The sequence below is a fragment of the Tursiops truncatus genome, chromosome 1 (assembly GCF_011762595.2).
Source record: "Tursiops truncatus isolate mTurTru1 chromosome 1, mTurTru1.mat.Y, whole genome shotgun sequence".
Classification (NCBI taxonomy): domain Eukaryota; kingdom Metazoa; phylum Chordata; class Mammalia; order Artiodactyla; family Delphinidae; genus Tursiops; species Tursiops truncatus.
This window is the reverse complement of record NC_047034.1, coordinates 47,105,947-47,120,912: the sequence shown is the minus strand read 5'-3', so window position 1 is coordinate 47,120,912 and position 14,966 is coordinate 47,105,947. Positions and strand designations below refer to the sequence as shown.

Here is a 14,966-nt window from a genome sequence, read left to right as displayed (position 1 = left end):
GACAGCCTGCACGCACAGGCTTTGGTTGTCACTGCCGTCCCCCATTCACAGCTCCTACCCTCTTCCCACCAAACACACAGCCACGTGCCCCCTCAGTCTGGGTGAGAGCTCTTCTGACTGCCCAGCAGCTGTCATCAGTACCTACCTCCTCTGTCCTCCCAACAGCTCACTGGTAAAGTTGAGTTCTAGTTTAGATACGTTAATAGAACTTATTGAGGTAAAAAAAAATCCTGTGGTTATAAACATTAAATAGCAAAGACTCCTTTAGTGATAGGAATAATCACTCCTAAATCTTGGATATAAATCCAAATTATAATATTTTTGGATTAATTAAAACAGACTACACCTAGGTCATTACCCTGGTTTTGAACAAGAGAGAAATAAAAGAATGGTTTAAATGAAAGAACTTTATCAGGATGCTTTGGGGCAGGTAAAATATTTAGGGATTGGTAGTGTTTTATTTCATCTGTACTCTAATCATGAATCTTCATACCAAGTTCTATATAAGTGGTGTATTTTTTACATTAAACTTGCAATTTATTAAGTTTCACTTTTTACATCTGAGGTGTTGACTTCGTTTTTACCATAAAGTTTTAGGTCTCCTCAGACGTGTACATACTGTATGATTCCATATATGTGGAATTTGACAATAGGCAAAACTAATCTATGATGATAAAAACCAGACCAGTGGCAGCTGCATTGTTGGAAAGGTGGGTGTGGAAATTGACTGGAAAGAGATACAAGGGAATTTCCTGGGTGGAAATATTCTGTATCTTGTTTGGGGTGTTGGTTACACAGGTGAATATATTTGTCAAAACTCATCAGACTAAGTGCTGTGCATTTCAGTATGTGTAAGTATACCTCAATTTTTTAAAGAGGTCCATAAAATCTTGACCTGTGCTATTCTTTAGAAAATGTCCACTAAGTATAGAATTACTAAGCCTACCTTTTCGTCAGTTTAGTTGTTTTGCCTAAAATATAATGATCTTACTTGCTTCTCATAGAATGAGGCAAATAAAATAAAGAAGGAAGCTGAGGATCTGGATCGTCTGATTGACCAGAAGTTAAAAGATTATGAGGACCTCAGACAGGACATGAGAGGGAAGGAATTTGAAGTAAAGAACCTTCTGGAAAAAGGAAAGACCGAACAGCAGGTTGGTTTGCTTTGCGAGTTGCTTCGTTTCTCGAGGCAAAAATTGAAACTGCCTGACTGTAGGCTGTGTCTGTGATGTTACCGCAATTGCAGAAGCAACGAAACACATGAAAGAGTATTCAGAGGAGGGCCTTATGCTGATGCCCAGGCCTAACCTGCTGTATACTGGCCAGTGTCAGGGTGGTGGCTTGTAGGTGCCTGGTCTGTTAGGAGAGAGAAGGGCTTTACCTTGGAGGGTTTGTCCTCTTATCTGCCACGTGTTTGCAGACTGCCGACCAGCTCCTAGCCCGAGCGGATGCTGCCAAGGCTCTTGCGGAAGAAGCTGCTAAAAAGGGACGAAATACCTTACAAGAAGCCAATGACATTCTCAGCAACCTGAAAGGTATGAGAGGGTCAGGTAACAGGGTAAATTTGTGTGTCTCCTTCATTAGGGTGATTCTCTCTCTTTTGTAAAGAAGTTTTTACTATGAGACTTTCTGAACACATACAGCACAAGAGATAATAGTATAAAACATCCCATATACCTGTCATTCAGATTCAGCAGTTAAGATTTTTACTGCACTTACTTCATCCCCCAACACCTACCCTACCTTTTTTTAAAAAAAATTTTTATCAGTTAATGCATATAATTAAAGCCAACAATTACTGCTTTACGCATCACCTGATAGTGCTTTAATTTTTAATTGATTTTTGGCTGCGTTGGGTCTTTGTTGCTGTGTACGGGCTTTCTCTAGTTGCAGTGAGCGGGGGCTACTCTTCGTTGCGGTGTGCAGGCTTCTCATCGCGGTGGCTTCTCTTGTTGCGGAGCACGGGCTCTAGGCGCATGGGTTTCAGTAGTTGTGGCACTTGGGCTCAGTAGTTGTGGCTCACGGGCTCTAGAGCACAGCCTCAGTAGTTGTGGTGCACGGTCTTAGTTGCTCCGCAGCCTGTGGGATCTTCCCGGACCAGGGATCAAACCCGTGTCCCCTACATTGGCAGGTGGATTCTTAACCACTGTGCCACCAGGGAAGTCCCTACCCTACCTTTTTTTATGGTAAAGTATTTCAAAGAAAAATCCCAGCGCTCATGTCATCTTATGCCAGCATTCTTCAGTATGGAAGCCAAAAAAAGATATTTCCTGTAACCAAGATATGCCTATTTAGCTGACTTGTGTTGGTAAATGGAGGTTATCTTTAATTTTCTCTGACAATTGCATCTCAGTCTTCATGTTTTCTTTCCTCACCCAAGATAAAAACGAACTGTGCTCAATTCACTGTGTAGCCTTGGACTCACCTCTGATAAACATAAGCTCTATATGTGCAGAAGCTTTATAGAATAATGGTTGAATGTATGGGCTTTGTGTCAGTGGGTTTGGTGTAGGATCCCTGATCCACCTCTTACTTAGTGTGAATCCTTGAAAAAAATTACCTCTTTAATCCTCAATTTTCTCATATAAAAATGATTCAATGCCTGTGTCACAAGCACATAAAGCTCTTATTAACTCAGTACCTAACACTTAGTAAACACTAAATAAACTGCAGCTTTCGATATTGGTTGAGGTGGAGGTGATGGCATACTCAGCTCTGCATGACAATAAATGTTTCAAGTGAGAATTTGCCTTCCAGAAACAGGTGTTCATTCACATGAATCTTCCATGTAGATCTGTGTGCTTTGTTCTCACATTTCAGTCCATGCTGTTTTTCAGTCTTTTCCCCTGACTTTCATTGTTCATAAAACAAAATCCAGTGGCAGCTCCCTGAAAAGTTCCCTTTTGGCTTGTTGAGAGTTTAGTTTAATTGCATTCCTTGAACCTGTTTTAGATTTTGATAGACGAGTAAATGATAACAAGACGGCTGCAGAGGAGGCACTAAGGAGAATCCCTGCCATCAACCAGACTATAATCGAAGCCAATGAAAAGACCAGGGAAGCACAGCTGGCTCTGGGCAATGCTGCCGCAGATGCCACCGAGGCCAAGAACAAGGCCCACGAGGCGGAAAGAATCGCCAGCGCTGTCCAAAAGGTGTGCTCTCCCCTCTTGTCCGAAACGAAGCCTTTGCTCATCTATTCTCTAATCATTTTCCGGTTTCTTTCCAGACCCCCAAAAGCTCTTGCAAATTTTTTCCTCAACTCCAGTAAAGTTATATTAAACCATCCTTGTCGTTCATTTTTTTTTTAACTAGGCATTAGAGCAGGTAACCACATTGATTGAAGAGGGAGAGTCATTGAAAGGGTCCTTTACTCTAAAATTTCTGCTGTGTCTCAGTGGCAGGGTCTGAGTTGCTGAGGAGGGGAGTTGGCTTCAGTGACCCATCAAGCTCCTGCCCACAAAAAATCAGATTCTTTCTAAGTAAACACAATTCCTTGACATGAACAATTGATATTTTTTCCATCTTATATACAGTGCCAAGTCAGTACAGTTTTTAAGACCCCCTTTCAAGCATATTGCCATATCTAAGACCCACCTATTTAGAATTTTTGAAGTTACCAGTACTAGGATTCTTTCTACTCATCTTAAAGAATAATTTCTCTAGGCCGGCTTTCTCCTACTTAAAGATAAATCTCTTTCATTTAAAGGAGAAATTGGAGCTGATTCTAAACTTATGTGTTTGAAAATCACACACATTTTTTAGTTTCTTGGATTAATTATATTTTATAAAATATATTTCAGAATTATGGACTTCTTGTACATTATGATGAACTGCCGAGTATCAATAGAATAAGGCTAGCTTTGAATAGAAGATTATCCAAGCGAAAGAGTCTAATCAGTACAATGTGGTGGCAAGTATACACCATTGAAATGTTGCAACTATGTGGCCCCAACTGAAAATGGCAACGACAGAACAGGAATTCTTATTAACAGGATTAAACTAGAGGATACAAATTAAAGTGCTTTATAAAATATAAAATGTTACGTTAGGTGGTAATGTTATTTTTTCATTAAATTTGTAGCCCAACTAAACGTAATTCAACATATAGTACAAATTATTGCCCTGTTCTTTCTGGATCATATTTTTGAACCATTTTACAGATTATAAAAGGAGTGGCAGCCTACTTTAGAAAAAGGAAAACTTTTTTTCATTAGGAATTGTTTACTTTGTGCCTAGAACGCTACCAGCACCAAGGCAGAAGCTGAGAGGACTTTTGCAGAAGTTACAGATCTGGATAACGAGGTGAATAATATGTTGAAACAGCTACAGGAAGCAGAAAAGGAGCTGAAGAAAAAACAAGATGATGCTGACCAGGATATGATGATGGCAGGGATGGTAAGTGATTTTGGCAAATGTTTGCTAATGGGCAGAAAGTGAAGGGTGTTTAATAATAAAGATCCCTAACTTGTTGAGAAGAGTCTTTTGCATATTGACTTCTGTTTTTAATTGTGTTTTCTGGTCAAGAATCGGGTTAGTAACTTACATAGAAGACAAAGAATTTGGATCTTCTGCCAGATTGTTGCACAATTGTTCCTTCCCAAAGCTACTCTCAGTTAAAAGAAAAACATTGTTTTACACATTTGAGGTTTTAGGACATTTAAAAGTATGTCTTTATATTTTTGTATGGGTAAATCATAGGTGGTATAAAATCAAAAAAGGCATGCAATGAAAAGTTAATTTCCGTCCTCCTCTTATTCTCCCAGCAACTTGCTGCCTAAAGACAAAAACCAGTTTCTTGTGTAAAAGGACATTTTTGAAGATGACAAAACATATCAAACTTACATCCAACTTGATTTTTCACTTTTTGTGATGATGTGTATACATAGCCCTGTTTGTAACAAAATCGACTTGTGAATGCATGGCCCAACAAAGGACTAGGTTCTGTTTTGTGCTGTATTTTGCTTTTGAAAGACTTTGATGGAGTCACAATGGAAATATTCCTTTACAGTTCAATCTGATTATAACCACAGTAATGATAGACATGAACTTGTTTAATTGTGGACTTTCAGTGCAAGGAAGGGACCCTTCTTCCACTCCTGCTAAAAATCACACCCTTCACTGTAGATCATTTTCACTTTGGGTTGGAAAGAAGAACTGCTAAGCCTGTTAATCTAGGTAAAGAAGTCCCTAGGGAAGTGATAACAGGAAGCATCGCTGTGCAAATACCTTATTTTACTATGCATTTTTTTGTTGTTTTGAATTGTCCTCATTTTCTATAGCAAGGTATGGCTCAAGTGGAAATTCCCATATAGTAAAAATGTGTATATTTCATACGTGCTGAGGGTCTCTGGATTTTATGTTTTAATACAGTTATAGAAACATTAGATTTAGAGCCTGTTGAAGGAAAGGAAAAGATATATATTCTCTATAAGCTTCAAAAAAGGGTATGAATTCAATTAAAAGGGTAGAAAGAAGATCCACCTTTTGTTCCTTTTGGTAAGTAACTTCTAAGGAGCACAAGGCACCCTCATATATACTATGCCATTTATATTTAAGTATCAATCCTGAGAGGCCAACATTGCATCAGTATTGTTGCAGTCCGTAACCTGTTTTTTAAGGGAAAGAGTGAAGGCTCACAGTTGTTCTTGGAAGAGGAGGCTGCAGAAAGCAGGTTAAATGTAATGGTATGGCCGTAGCAGAGTCCTTTACAGCTCTGCTAGAACACTCGCAGACAGCCTGGGAAGGTGCAGTGAGAATGGCTGCAGTTTGAACGGAGGTTAATCGTTTATTTGTGAAGGTTTTTTCCGTTGCTTTATTTTTCTTTTTAAAATTTTCACATTGTTTCTATCCAAAACTTTTGTATTCTCTTGACCCAGAAAAGCTAGGAAAAACAGTTCTGTGGTAGGAAGCTCAAAGCTACTCATGTATATCCTGACCAGATTTATTTGTGAGAGCATCTGTTTTCTGATACTTAGACACTTCCTCTTCCATTGCCATTTCCTGTGACTCATGCACAAGTGTATTTGTTCAGGTTTCATGGAATTTTCCCCAATATATTTACCTTCGGTTGATTTTTTAAATGTAAATTGTATTGCCCCAGTTTGTATGTGTGTATTTGTGTGACTGCCTGGGGAGAGGGAGTTTTAGAAGAATGTCACTTAATTATGAAAAATTTCTGAGAATAGGACATTTCTGACAATCAAGTCTCTAAGATCATCCCAGAGGGCATGTTTTGGTTCTAAAACGGTAGTTTTTATACTCGTCCTTAAAAAGTAACGTGTTTCTGCTTGATGGGTTTTATTATGAATACACCTCCATGTGTTCCTGAGTGAGAAAGTGAGAAAAGGAGGGAACCTTGATCTTTGAAAGACAGATACAGTCATTGTAGGCATACTGACTGCCTCCTCATGACTATGAAGTGAATTAAAAATAGCCACATCCTCAACATGAAGATATGACCAAAAAAGAACATCTCCACAGTAGGAGCTAATAGTTTCACGAGTTAGAAGAAGGGAAACCATCTGAAAATTAGATTTGTTGACTCATTGGGGAAAAGATACTTCAAGAAGATAAAAATGTATCATCAAGACTACTGTATCATTTATCCTTTTTTCCCTGTACAGGCTTCACAGGCTGCTCAGGAAGCTGAGATCAATGCCAGAAAGGCCAAAAACTCTGTCACCAGCCTCCTCAACCTTATTAATGACCTCCTGGAGCAGCTGGGTAAGTAACCATAGAGTCTTGTTAGGCAGCCTTTGAATTCTTGGTACTGTTCTTGGGATCTGAGATAGTTGACTCAAAAGTAGATACTACAGTGCAAAGACCGTATGAACTGAATCGTGACTTTAAGTTGTATTAATTCAACATGTACTTGCTAGGTCCTTCCATGGAATCTGACTCAGTATTGGAATCTGACCGTGGTCTGAGGACTTAATAAAATTTTGAAGATATGCTTCCAGCTAGGGTGGCTCATTTATGGTCAAGGTTTATGTTACAATCGAACAGTGATTATTCTTAGTTCATCCTGCTGGCAGAATGTCTTTAAAGGATTTAAAGTGAAGGATTTCAATGACAGAATAAAAGAACACTTTAAAGGATAATCGATTAAAGGCTAATTGGATGAGGTGACAGTTTTTATGCCAAAAGAGAGAAGGCTTTCTTTTTGAAGGAAATATAAGCATATTAAAATGTTCCTTTAATCCAGTTTGATACAGGGAGCAGGCCTCATTATAGGGCAGATGTACTTTTGTCACCAGCCTCTATTATAAAGTTGTAATACTCTAGCCAGTACAGCTTTGTAAGCAAGGCACTCTATTTTAATGTGATAGCCTTTAAAGTTTGGTTTTGGTCAGTGTTTTGTTTTGTGGGGGGTTTTTTTTGGGAGGTGTGTGTGATATTTTTATCTGTCTCAATTTTCAAGAATAATAAATTATGTGCCAGCAGATGGACTTTAAAATGAAAGTAAGCTGGAAGAGGTAGGTTTTGTGACAGAAAAGGTTGTATTTTAAAGTTAGTCAGACTTGGGTTGGAATCTTTGCTTTGTGGCCTGTAAGCTGTGCAAATTTGGGCAAATTACGTAACAGCTGAGAATCATTGATGTCAAATGATCTGGTGAGAATTTAATCAAGTTCAGTATGCATAAAGTGCTGGTCGTTGTGCAGCTGGCTGTCTGCTTTCGTCTAGTATAGAAGTAGTTCCTTGCAAAAGGACCTCTTTTTCTTGCTAATTTTATTTATTTATTTATTCTTGCGGTACGTGGGCCTCTCACGGTTGTGGCCTCTGCTGTTGTGGAGTACAGGCTCTGGACGCGCAGGCTCAGTAGCCATGGCTCACGGGCCCAGCCGCTCCGTGGCACGTGGGATCTTCCCGGACCGGGGCACGAACCCACGTCCCCTGCATCGGCAGGCGGACTCCCAACCACTGGGCCACCAGGGAAGCCCTCTTGCTAATTTTAAAGCGAAGGTTTGGGGCTTCCCTGGTGGCGCAGTGGTTGAGAATCTGCCTGCTAATGCAGGGACACGAGTTCGAGCCCTGGTCTGGGAAGATCCCACATGCCGCGGAGCAGCTAGGCCCGTGAGCCACAACTACTGAGCCTGCGTGTCTGGAGCCTGTGCTCTGCAACAAGAGAGGCCGCGCTAGTGAGAGGCCTGCACCCCGCGATGAAGAGCGGCCCCCGCTCGCCGCATCTAGAGAAAGCCCTCGCACAGAAACGAAGACCCAACACAGCCAAAAATAAAAATAAATTAATTAATTAATTAATTTTTTAAAAAAGCAAAGCTTTGGTGAAATTATTTCAGCATTTCAACCCTGGCCATTTTCCATAGGAGGGCTCCGATAATAGTGTCTAACTCTTGCGAGCAGGACATGACTCCCAGAACAACCCGGTTGCCCTGGAATCGAACAGCTGAGGGCTTAGGGTTCTAGCGTAAAGATGTTTATGTTCATTAGAGGACACTAAAAAGACACAAGGATTACATATATAAACGTGGAAAAGGTATTACACGTTACCAGATGACCTTCAAAACCACAAGTGAGGCTTAAGGTCTAGGACATGGTCGTTACACATTTAGAAAACATTGCACAAAAACCGTCTTCTCAGGAAAAAAAATCCAGCCCCAATGTTCATTATAAGCTCTGACCCATCCCTGCTAGATTAGGTCAGTGATTGTACCTGGTTTGCATTGTTAATGCCCTTGTATGACAGGCATCAAGTTCTCAGGCCACTTTTTCATGGCGACAGCTGCTGGGGCTGGGCTTCCTTTAGAAAAACGCTGGTGGGGATACTTGCGGAGTGATGTTATAATTCTCACTGAATGTGTCTGTCCTCTTCTGTGTCCTTTCTGACTCAACAGGGCAGCTGGACACAGTGGACCTGAACAAGCTAAATGAGATTGAAGGTACCCTGAACAAAGCCAAAGATGAAATGAAAGTCAGTGATCTAGACAGGAAAGTGTCTAACCTGGAGAATGAAGCCAGGAGGCAGGAGGCTGCCATCATGGACTATAACAGAGACATTGAGGAGATCCTGAAGGACATCCGCAACCTGGAAGACATCAAGAAGACCTTACCCTCCGGCTGCTTCAACACCCCGTCCATTGAAAAGCCCTAGCGTCTTCCTTTAGGGAGCCACTGTGAGGCCACAGAGTGCCTTAACACAAAGATTACATTTTTCAGACCCCCACTCTCTGCTGCTCTCCACCACTGTCCTTTTGAGCCAGGAGAAGTCACAAAGTTTAAAGAGAAGCAAATTAAACATCGTGAATCAGGAACAAAGGGTTTTATCTAATAAAGTCTCTCTTCCACTTAATGGTGGCCCCTTAGACCCACCTTTCCCTTCTGAGTCGCCTAAGGACGTGGCATCCTGCGTTGCTGTACAGTGGCTTAAACCCTTCGTGGGAACCGTTGTGGGCCAGGGCTGAGCCAGTAGCCCTCCCTTTCTCTCTGATGCCAACAGAACCTCCTCAGTCTCAGTACTCTTGTTTCTATGAAGGAGAAGTTTGGCTATTGACAGTAGCATTGTGATGGCCAGTATATCCAGTCTATAGGTAAAGAAAATGCATCCACATCTCCTGCCCCTCCTCCTTTTAAGCAAAAGGAAATACACATCCTGTGCCAAAGGTATTGGTCATTTAGAATGTCGAGAGCCATCATCTGTTGTTTTAGCTATTTTGAGTTTAGGACACTGAGCCATCCCACGGGTAAGGATGCAATGATTTATGACAGTCTCCAGGACGATGTGAGACTGCAGAAGTGGCCGCACGTTTTCTCAGATGTTAATAACTGACTAGGAAGATAAACTGTTTTCAGATCTTTGGGCAGCTGACAATTTAAATGTGGATGGGCAGCTTGCACTCACCAACAGACGTCTTCTATTCCTATAGATGGAATTTATGCAGAAGAAACAGGGATATGATAACCACTAAAGTTTTTTCCAAAATCACACTAATTCTTAGAGCTTTTTTAGAATATTAGTCTTGGAACTAGTGTTGTTACCTGGCAGAGAACGGGTGGTCCTTACGATCTTGACAAAACAAAACAAAAGCCTCCTTGTCCTAGAGTCTTTTCTAGCAAAGGGATAGAACTTAGATGCAACTTGTACCGTCAGGATCCCACATATCCATTTTTCTTCCATTGGGGAGAGATGAAACATTTGACCCTTAGCCTCAGTTTTCTCCTGATGTTCCCATCTTGTAGAACCCCTCAAAACACATTGTTTGCCAAATCCTGGTGACAAATACTTGCACTCAGTATTTCACACAGCTGCCAACACCATCTCGTTCCTGCACTTTGTGATTTAAACCCACCTCTAAACCTTCCCTCTAAGCGTAGAGGGAAGACCCTTACATGGAGTTTCCTAGTGAGCTTCTCAACTTCTGACCCTCAGCTCTGTGGTTTTCTTCTAAGGTCACAGCGTGACGATTCTCTGCCACAAACCCCTTCCTCCTACCAACCCGCTTTCGAGATTCATATATAGCCTTTAACACTATGCAACTTTGTACTTTGCGTAGCAGGGGAAAGAAACTATTATCTGACACACTGGTGCTATTAATTATTTCAAATTTATATTTTTGTGTGAATGTTTTTTTGTTTATCATGATTATAGAGTAAGGAGTTTATGTAAATATACTTGGTCCTGTTTCTAGAATGGCACTGTCCGTTCACTTCTTCACTTCATTTTTCCTCTTCACCAGCACAACGTGTCTGTATACCTCCTTCCCTTCCATCTGCGGTTCTTTGGATTGGATTTGTTCCCTGTTGCTTTGCCCTTCGCCTTGTGTTTGCAGCATGTCCGTTTTCTGACATTCACATCCACCTGCTTTCCTCCACACACAGCCACGATAAAGAGGTACCTCGAACCCTCTTCCGTTGCAGTCCTGGTGGTCCTCAACCACAGCACGATGTTGTTCTTAGTGGCTGCCCCAGAGCAGGAACGCCAGCTCCACAGGGAAGGATGGAATTAGGAAAGTCTGCTGAAGGGCATCTTTACCATCAGTGTGAGCCGAGCCAGGAGTGAGTGAGAAATGCCCTCTGGCAGTTGTTGGAGCTGGATGGGGTCATTTTTATAAGGGGTGCATAATTACTTGAGTGCCCGTAGTGCATCAGGGATCGTGCTGCATAGAGTGGGAGAGGTGGTCTGCCTTAGTTCTTTCCCTTTCCATCTCCTCCTTGCATCCCAGAGTTGACTTACTGGTGTTTTGACCTGGCATCCTCCTAAGCTTCCACTCCATTCCTCTTCTCAGGCCTCTTCTCCTATCGCAGGAGGCCTGGCTCTTTCTTGCCAAGTGTTCACATCAGTGTTTCCTAGCTAGTTCCTCTTTTTTAAGTGGCCACATCCTATGAGACATTTTGGTCAAGGTTTCAGGGAAAGGACTGAAGATAGACTGCTAAGGTAGTTTACCCTCTAGCCTGTGGGTCAGGTTCACTCCAGTAAGTCTTAGGCCACAGTGAAATTTGGGGGATTTGTTGTTGTTTCTTTTCTCCTTTTCCATCTGTGTGGTATATTTTTAAACAGAATTTTATTTTTAAAATAAAAGTTCCTTATAAGACAATACCTTAATTACACACCTGCAATATAGCCATTATTTTATTGTATAGTTCCAGTTATCTGTATTTTATGTAATAAAATCGACAGGATGGCTGCTGCAGAATGCTGGGTGTCACAGGGAACATACACAGCTGTTCCCTGGAATTTTCCCTCTTAATTCCAACCGTGGCCCTTTTCCACGTGCCTTCACTTTAGCTGTTTGCCTTAATCTCTACGGTCTTGCTCTCCAGGGTAGTAAATAAAATGCAACACTTGGCATTTTTTATGTTAAAAAAAAAAACAGTATTTTATTTATAATAAAATCTGAATATTTGTAACCCTTTATACTTGGTGTGGCCTGAGTGTGGTACTGGGGATGTAAGATGTTTTAAAAGGTATGATGAAAAAAAAAAGGTATGATGAAGGGGAAGCGTCTCGTAATGTATTCTTTGGGTTGTTTCTTTTCCTGAGAACAATCCAGTGTGTGTACGTGCGTGTGTGTGAGTATATAAATTTATTTATGTATATATTTATGTATTTTAACCCTTCCCAGATTGGAATACTTTGGTTGTGGTCCAGATGATGGCAAATTCTTCCTGTTAAGCTCTAGATAGTAAATGTTTTACGTTTTGCAGGCCATACAATCTCTGTTACAACTGCTCTGTCTGCTGTTGTAGCAGGAAAGCAGCTGTGGACAGTCTGTAAACAAATGAACAGGGCTGTGGTCCAGTACAACTATTTACAGGAACAGGCCTGGGCTTGCGGGCTGGAGTTTGCCAGACCCCCTGGTGTAGTCTCCATATTTGATTAGTGACTACGGAGGACTATTTTCAAATTATTTGGGCTTTCTAAATTAGCAGATGTATGTAAAGAGTTGTCTTTCCACCTTTTAAATACACACATCTTCAGCTAAACTAAAGGTACTTTCATACTTTTTTATACGATGAGAAACACTCTCAAACATAATGGAAGAAAAAGTAAGTAATGTGCTGGACCAGCAGGCCATCTGGAGGGCTGACCCAACTGGAGTAACTTAAGACCAGATGAAGATGTTTGGAACTACAGAGACAGCAGTAAGGCTTTCCTCTACTCTTTGCCTCTGTTTATAGCCCTGAGGCCCTGGGGGTGACATGCCACCTCCCCAGTCATGTAAATCATTACAGCTGTTGGGCTTCCCTGGTGGCGCAGTGGTTGAGAGTCCGCCTGCCGATGCAGGGGACACGGGTTCGTGCCCTCGTCTGGGAAGATCCCACATGCCACGGAGCGGCTGGGCCCGTGAGCCATGGCCGCTGAGCCTGCGCGTCCGGAGCCTGTGCTCCGCAACGGGAGAGGCCACGACAGTGAGAGGCCCGTGTACCGCAAAAACAAACAAACAACACAGTCGTTACAGCTGTGACACCTGTAAAGCAGAACCTGAACTCTTCTCTTTAAACTTCCTCGAAGAGAGCTTCAGAGGGCACTAGTTACTAGCTTTCTTACATACCGTGTTCTTAACCCATTTGTAGGATATGACTCAGGTGCAAATATACCTCAATAGTTATTGTGTCAGAGTGATGAGTGGAATTCTAAAAACGTGTTCCTATTCCTTTTGTTATTTCAGAGTCAGCAATTTCTCTGAAGTTGGTATCAGCATAATCTGATTCAAAATATCTCCAAAGGTTTACCCCTTCAATAAGCATTCTAGCCCCTTAATAAATCTGAACTCACCAGACCCACTTCAGTTACGTTCAAAATAGAATGTCTGGAGAAGACAGGACTCCTGGTGCCCAGGAGAGTCATGAAGTAGAAAAGCAGGTGGCACCTTCCACCTAAGGTGAGGAAGGACCCACCCGAGGAAAGATCAGATCTCTTCAGGCCAATAGTTTACGGGAACAGAAATGAGATGGCTGTAAATGTCAGGTAGTTTTGCCTGTTCACACTAAGCAGGTTTAATTGAAAATATTAATAGTTGGAGTGAAAAATAACTTTCTGTAAGGAATCTATGTATCTCTCAGAGGCTGCACTCATTCAGGAGTGAACCAGAGTGTCTTCTATTCGTGTGGAGTCTCCTAGAATGATTCTACCTGCTCTATACCGATCAATGAAATTCTAAGTAAAAATCGTATGCTTGAGAAAGGAAAATATTTAGCAGAAGACCAAAGAAAATCTCAAATAAGAATTCAATTAAGAGAAACCTTAACATTTCAAGTGTTAAGACCTCCATGTCTTGGCTTTAACTCTTCTCTGCCCAGAACGTGCTTGCTTTCCCTTCCCCAGTACAGGAAAACCTAAGGTCAAGGTGTTCCCTACTCTGTTGAAACTGGCCAGTCCTTTCTTTGTTCACCACCCCTCTCAGCCTGGTACTGGCTTCCGGCATGGCCCTTGGGCATGTGTTTATTGGTCCGGTGTGTCTCACCCACTCTCCCTCCCCGCTCTCTCCTTATCTCTAAGATCAGGGTCTTGGCTACTCCCTTTCACATCCTCAGGGCTAGGAGGCAGACAGTAGTCACGTTGTCTTAAAGATGCGATCAAATCAGCCTTTCTCATCCTGTTCTCCCACTCCTGTTACTTTTTCCCTGCTGTGAGCAGAGAGAGGTTTATGGATACTTGTTAATTTCTCTCTCTCTCTCTTTCTCTCTGTGTCTCTATCTCTCCCCCTCTCCTTCCAACAGCATTCTGTTCACTCAGCGCTCTTACCTAAGGATGGATTTGTAGAAAAATAACCAAAACCACCGTCTTTCACCAAATGGCATAGCACAGACCTCACCGGGCTATGCAGTCAGCAACCAGCTGGTGTGATGCGGTCTACAAGGCCTGGGCCTCTGCGCTCCCAGCCTCACACTAGCCGTTCCCAACGCTGTGTATGTGTTGTCTGCGAGTTTTACCCACAGCCCCTTCTGTAGGCATCTCTGGCTCCTGGCCCAAGTTATAATATTAATTCCCTTTCTTTTTCTCTAACTCCTGGGAATGGTCCCAGTAAATTTCAACAGACTGGTTGGTGTTTTATTGTTTGCTTCCTACCTTGGAAAGCCGTATAACTTAGGCCATAGAGGTATTGCTTATGATTAATTCAGTATTAATTCATAAGCAGAGGTATTGCGTATGATTAATTCAGTTTGTATTTATTTCTGTAAAAAGTTGAGCTTCAGGCCTTTGATCAAATCAGAATGTAACCCTCTGTTACATCACTGTTCCCGTGAGTTTGTCCAAGTCAGTGTAAGTGCTTCTCTGTGAAAGGTCCCTGGTCATACCTTTGAGGGCCACCCTTCCATCCTCCCATAATGCTTTTTCACCATAGCTAGTAACCGAAAATTCTACGTGAGCCTTAGACTGATGCTTTGGGGGCCCGTGCCATGGCGTCTGCCCTAATAACTGAGATCCTTTGTCATCTTGGTAACTTTAAGGCAATCATCAAATTTTGTGCCATGGCAACTTGTGTTAACATAGCGTGATTTCATCCTGG

General features: G+C 41.8%; 1 protein-coding gene across 1 annotated transcript in view; it reads left to right on the top strand.

Annotated features, from left to right (window-relative positions):
• Positions 1–11,869, top strand: part of LAMC1 (laminin subunit gamma 1) — a 123,976-nt gene extending 112,107 nt beyond the window's left edge. The window contains exons 23-28 of the mRNA XM_019918284.3: positions 1,005–1,154; positions 1,421–1,535; positions 2,953–3,152; positions 4,237–4,395; positions 6,624–6,723; positions 8,853–11,869. Of these exons, the coding sequence (XP_019773843.2) occupies positions 1,005–1,154; positions 1,421–1,535; positions 2,953–3,152; positions 4,237–4,395; positions 6,624–6,723; positions 8,853–9,109 (981 nt within the window). The 3' untranslated portion in view covers positions 9,110–11,869. The remainder of the gene's footprint in view (positions 1–1,004; positions 1,155–1,420; positions 1,536–2,952; positions 3,153–4,236; positions 4,396–6,623; positions 6,724–8,852) is intronic.
• The last annotated feature ends 3,097 nt before the right edge of the window (positions 11,870–14,966 follow it).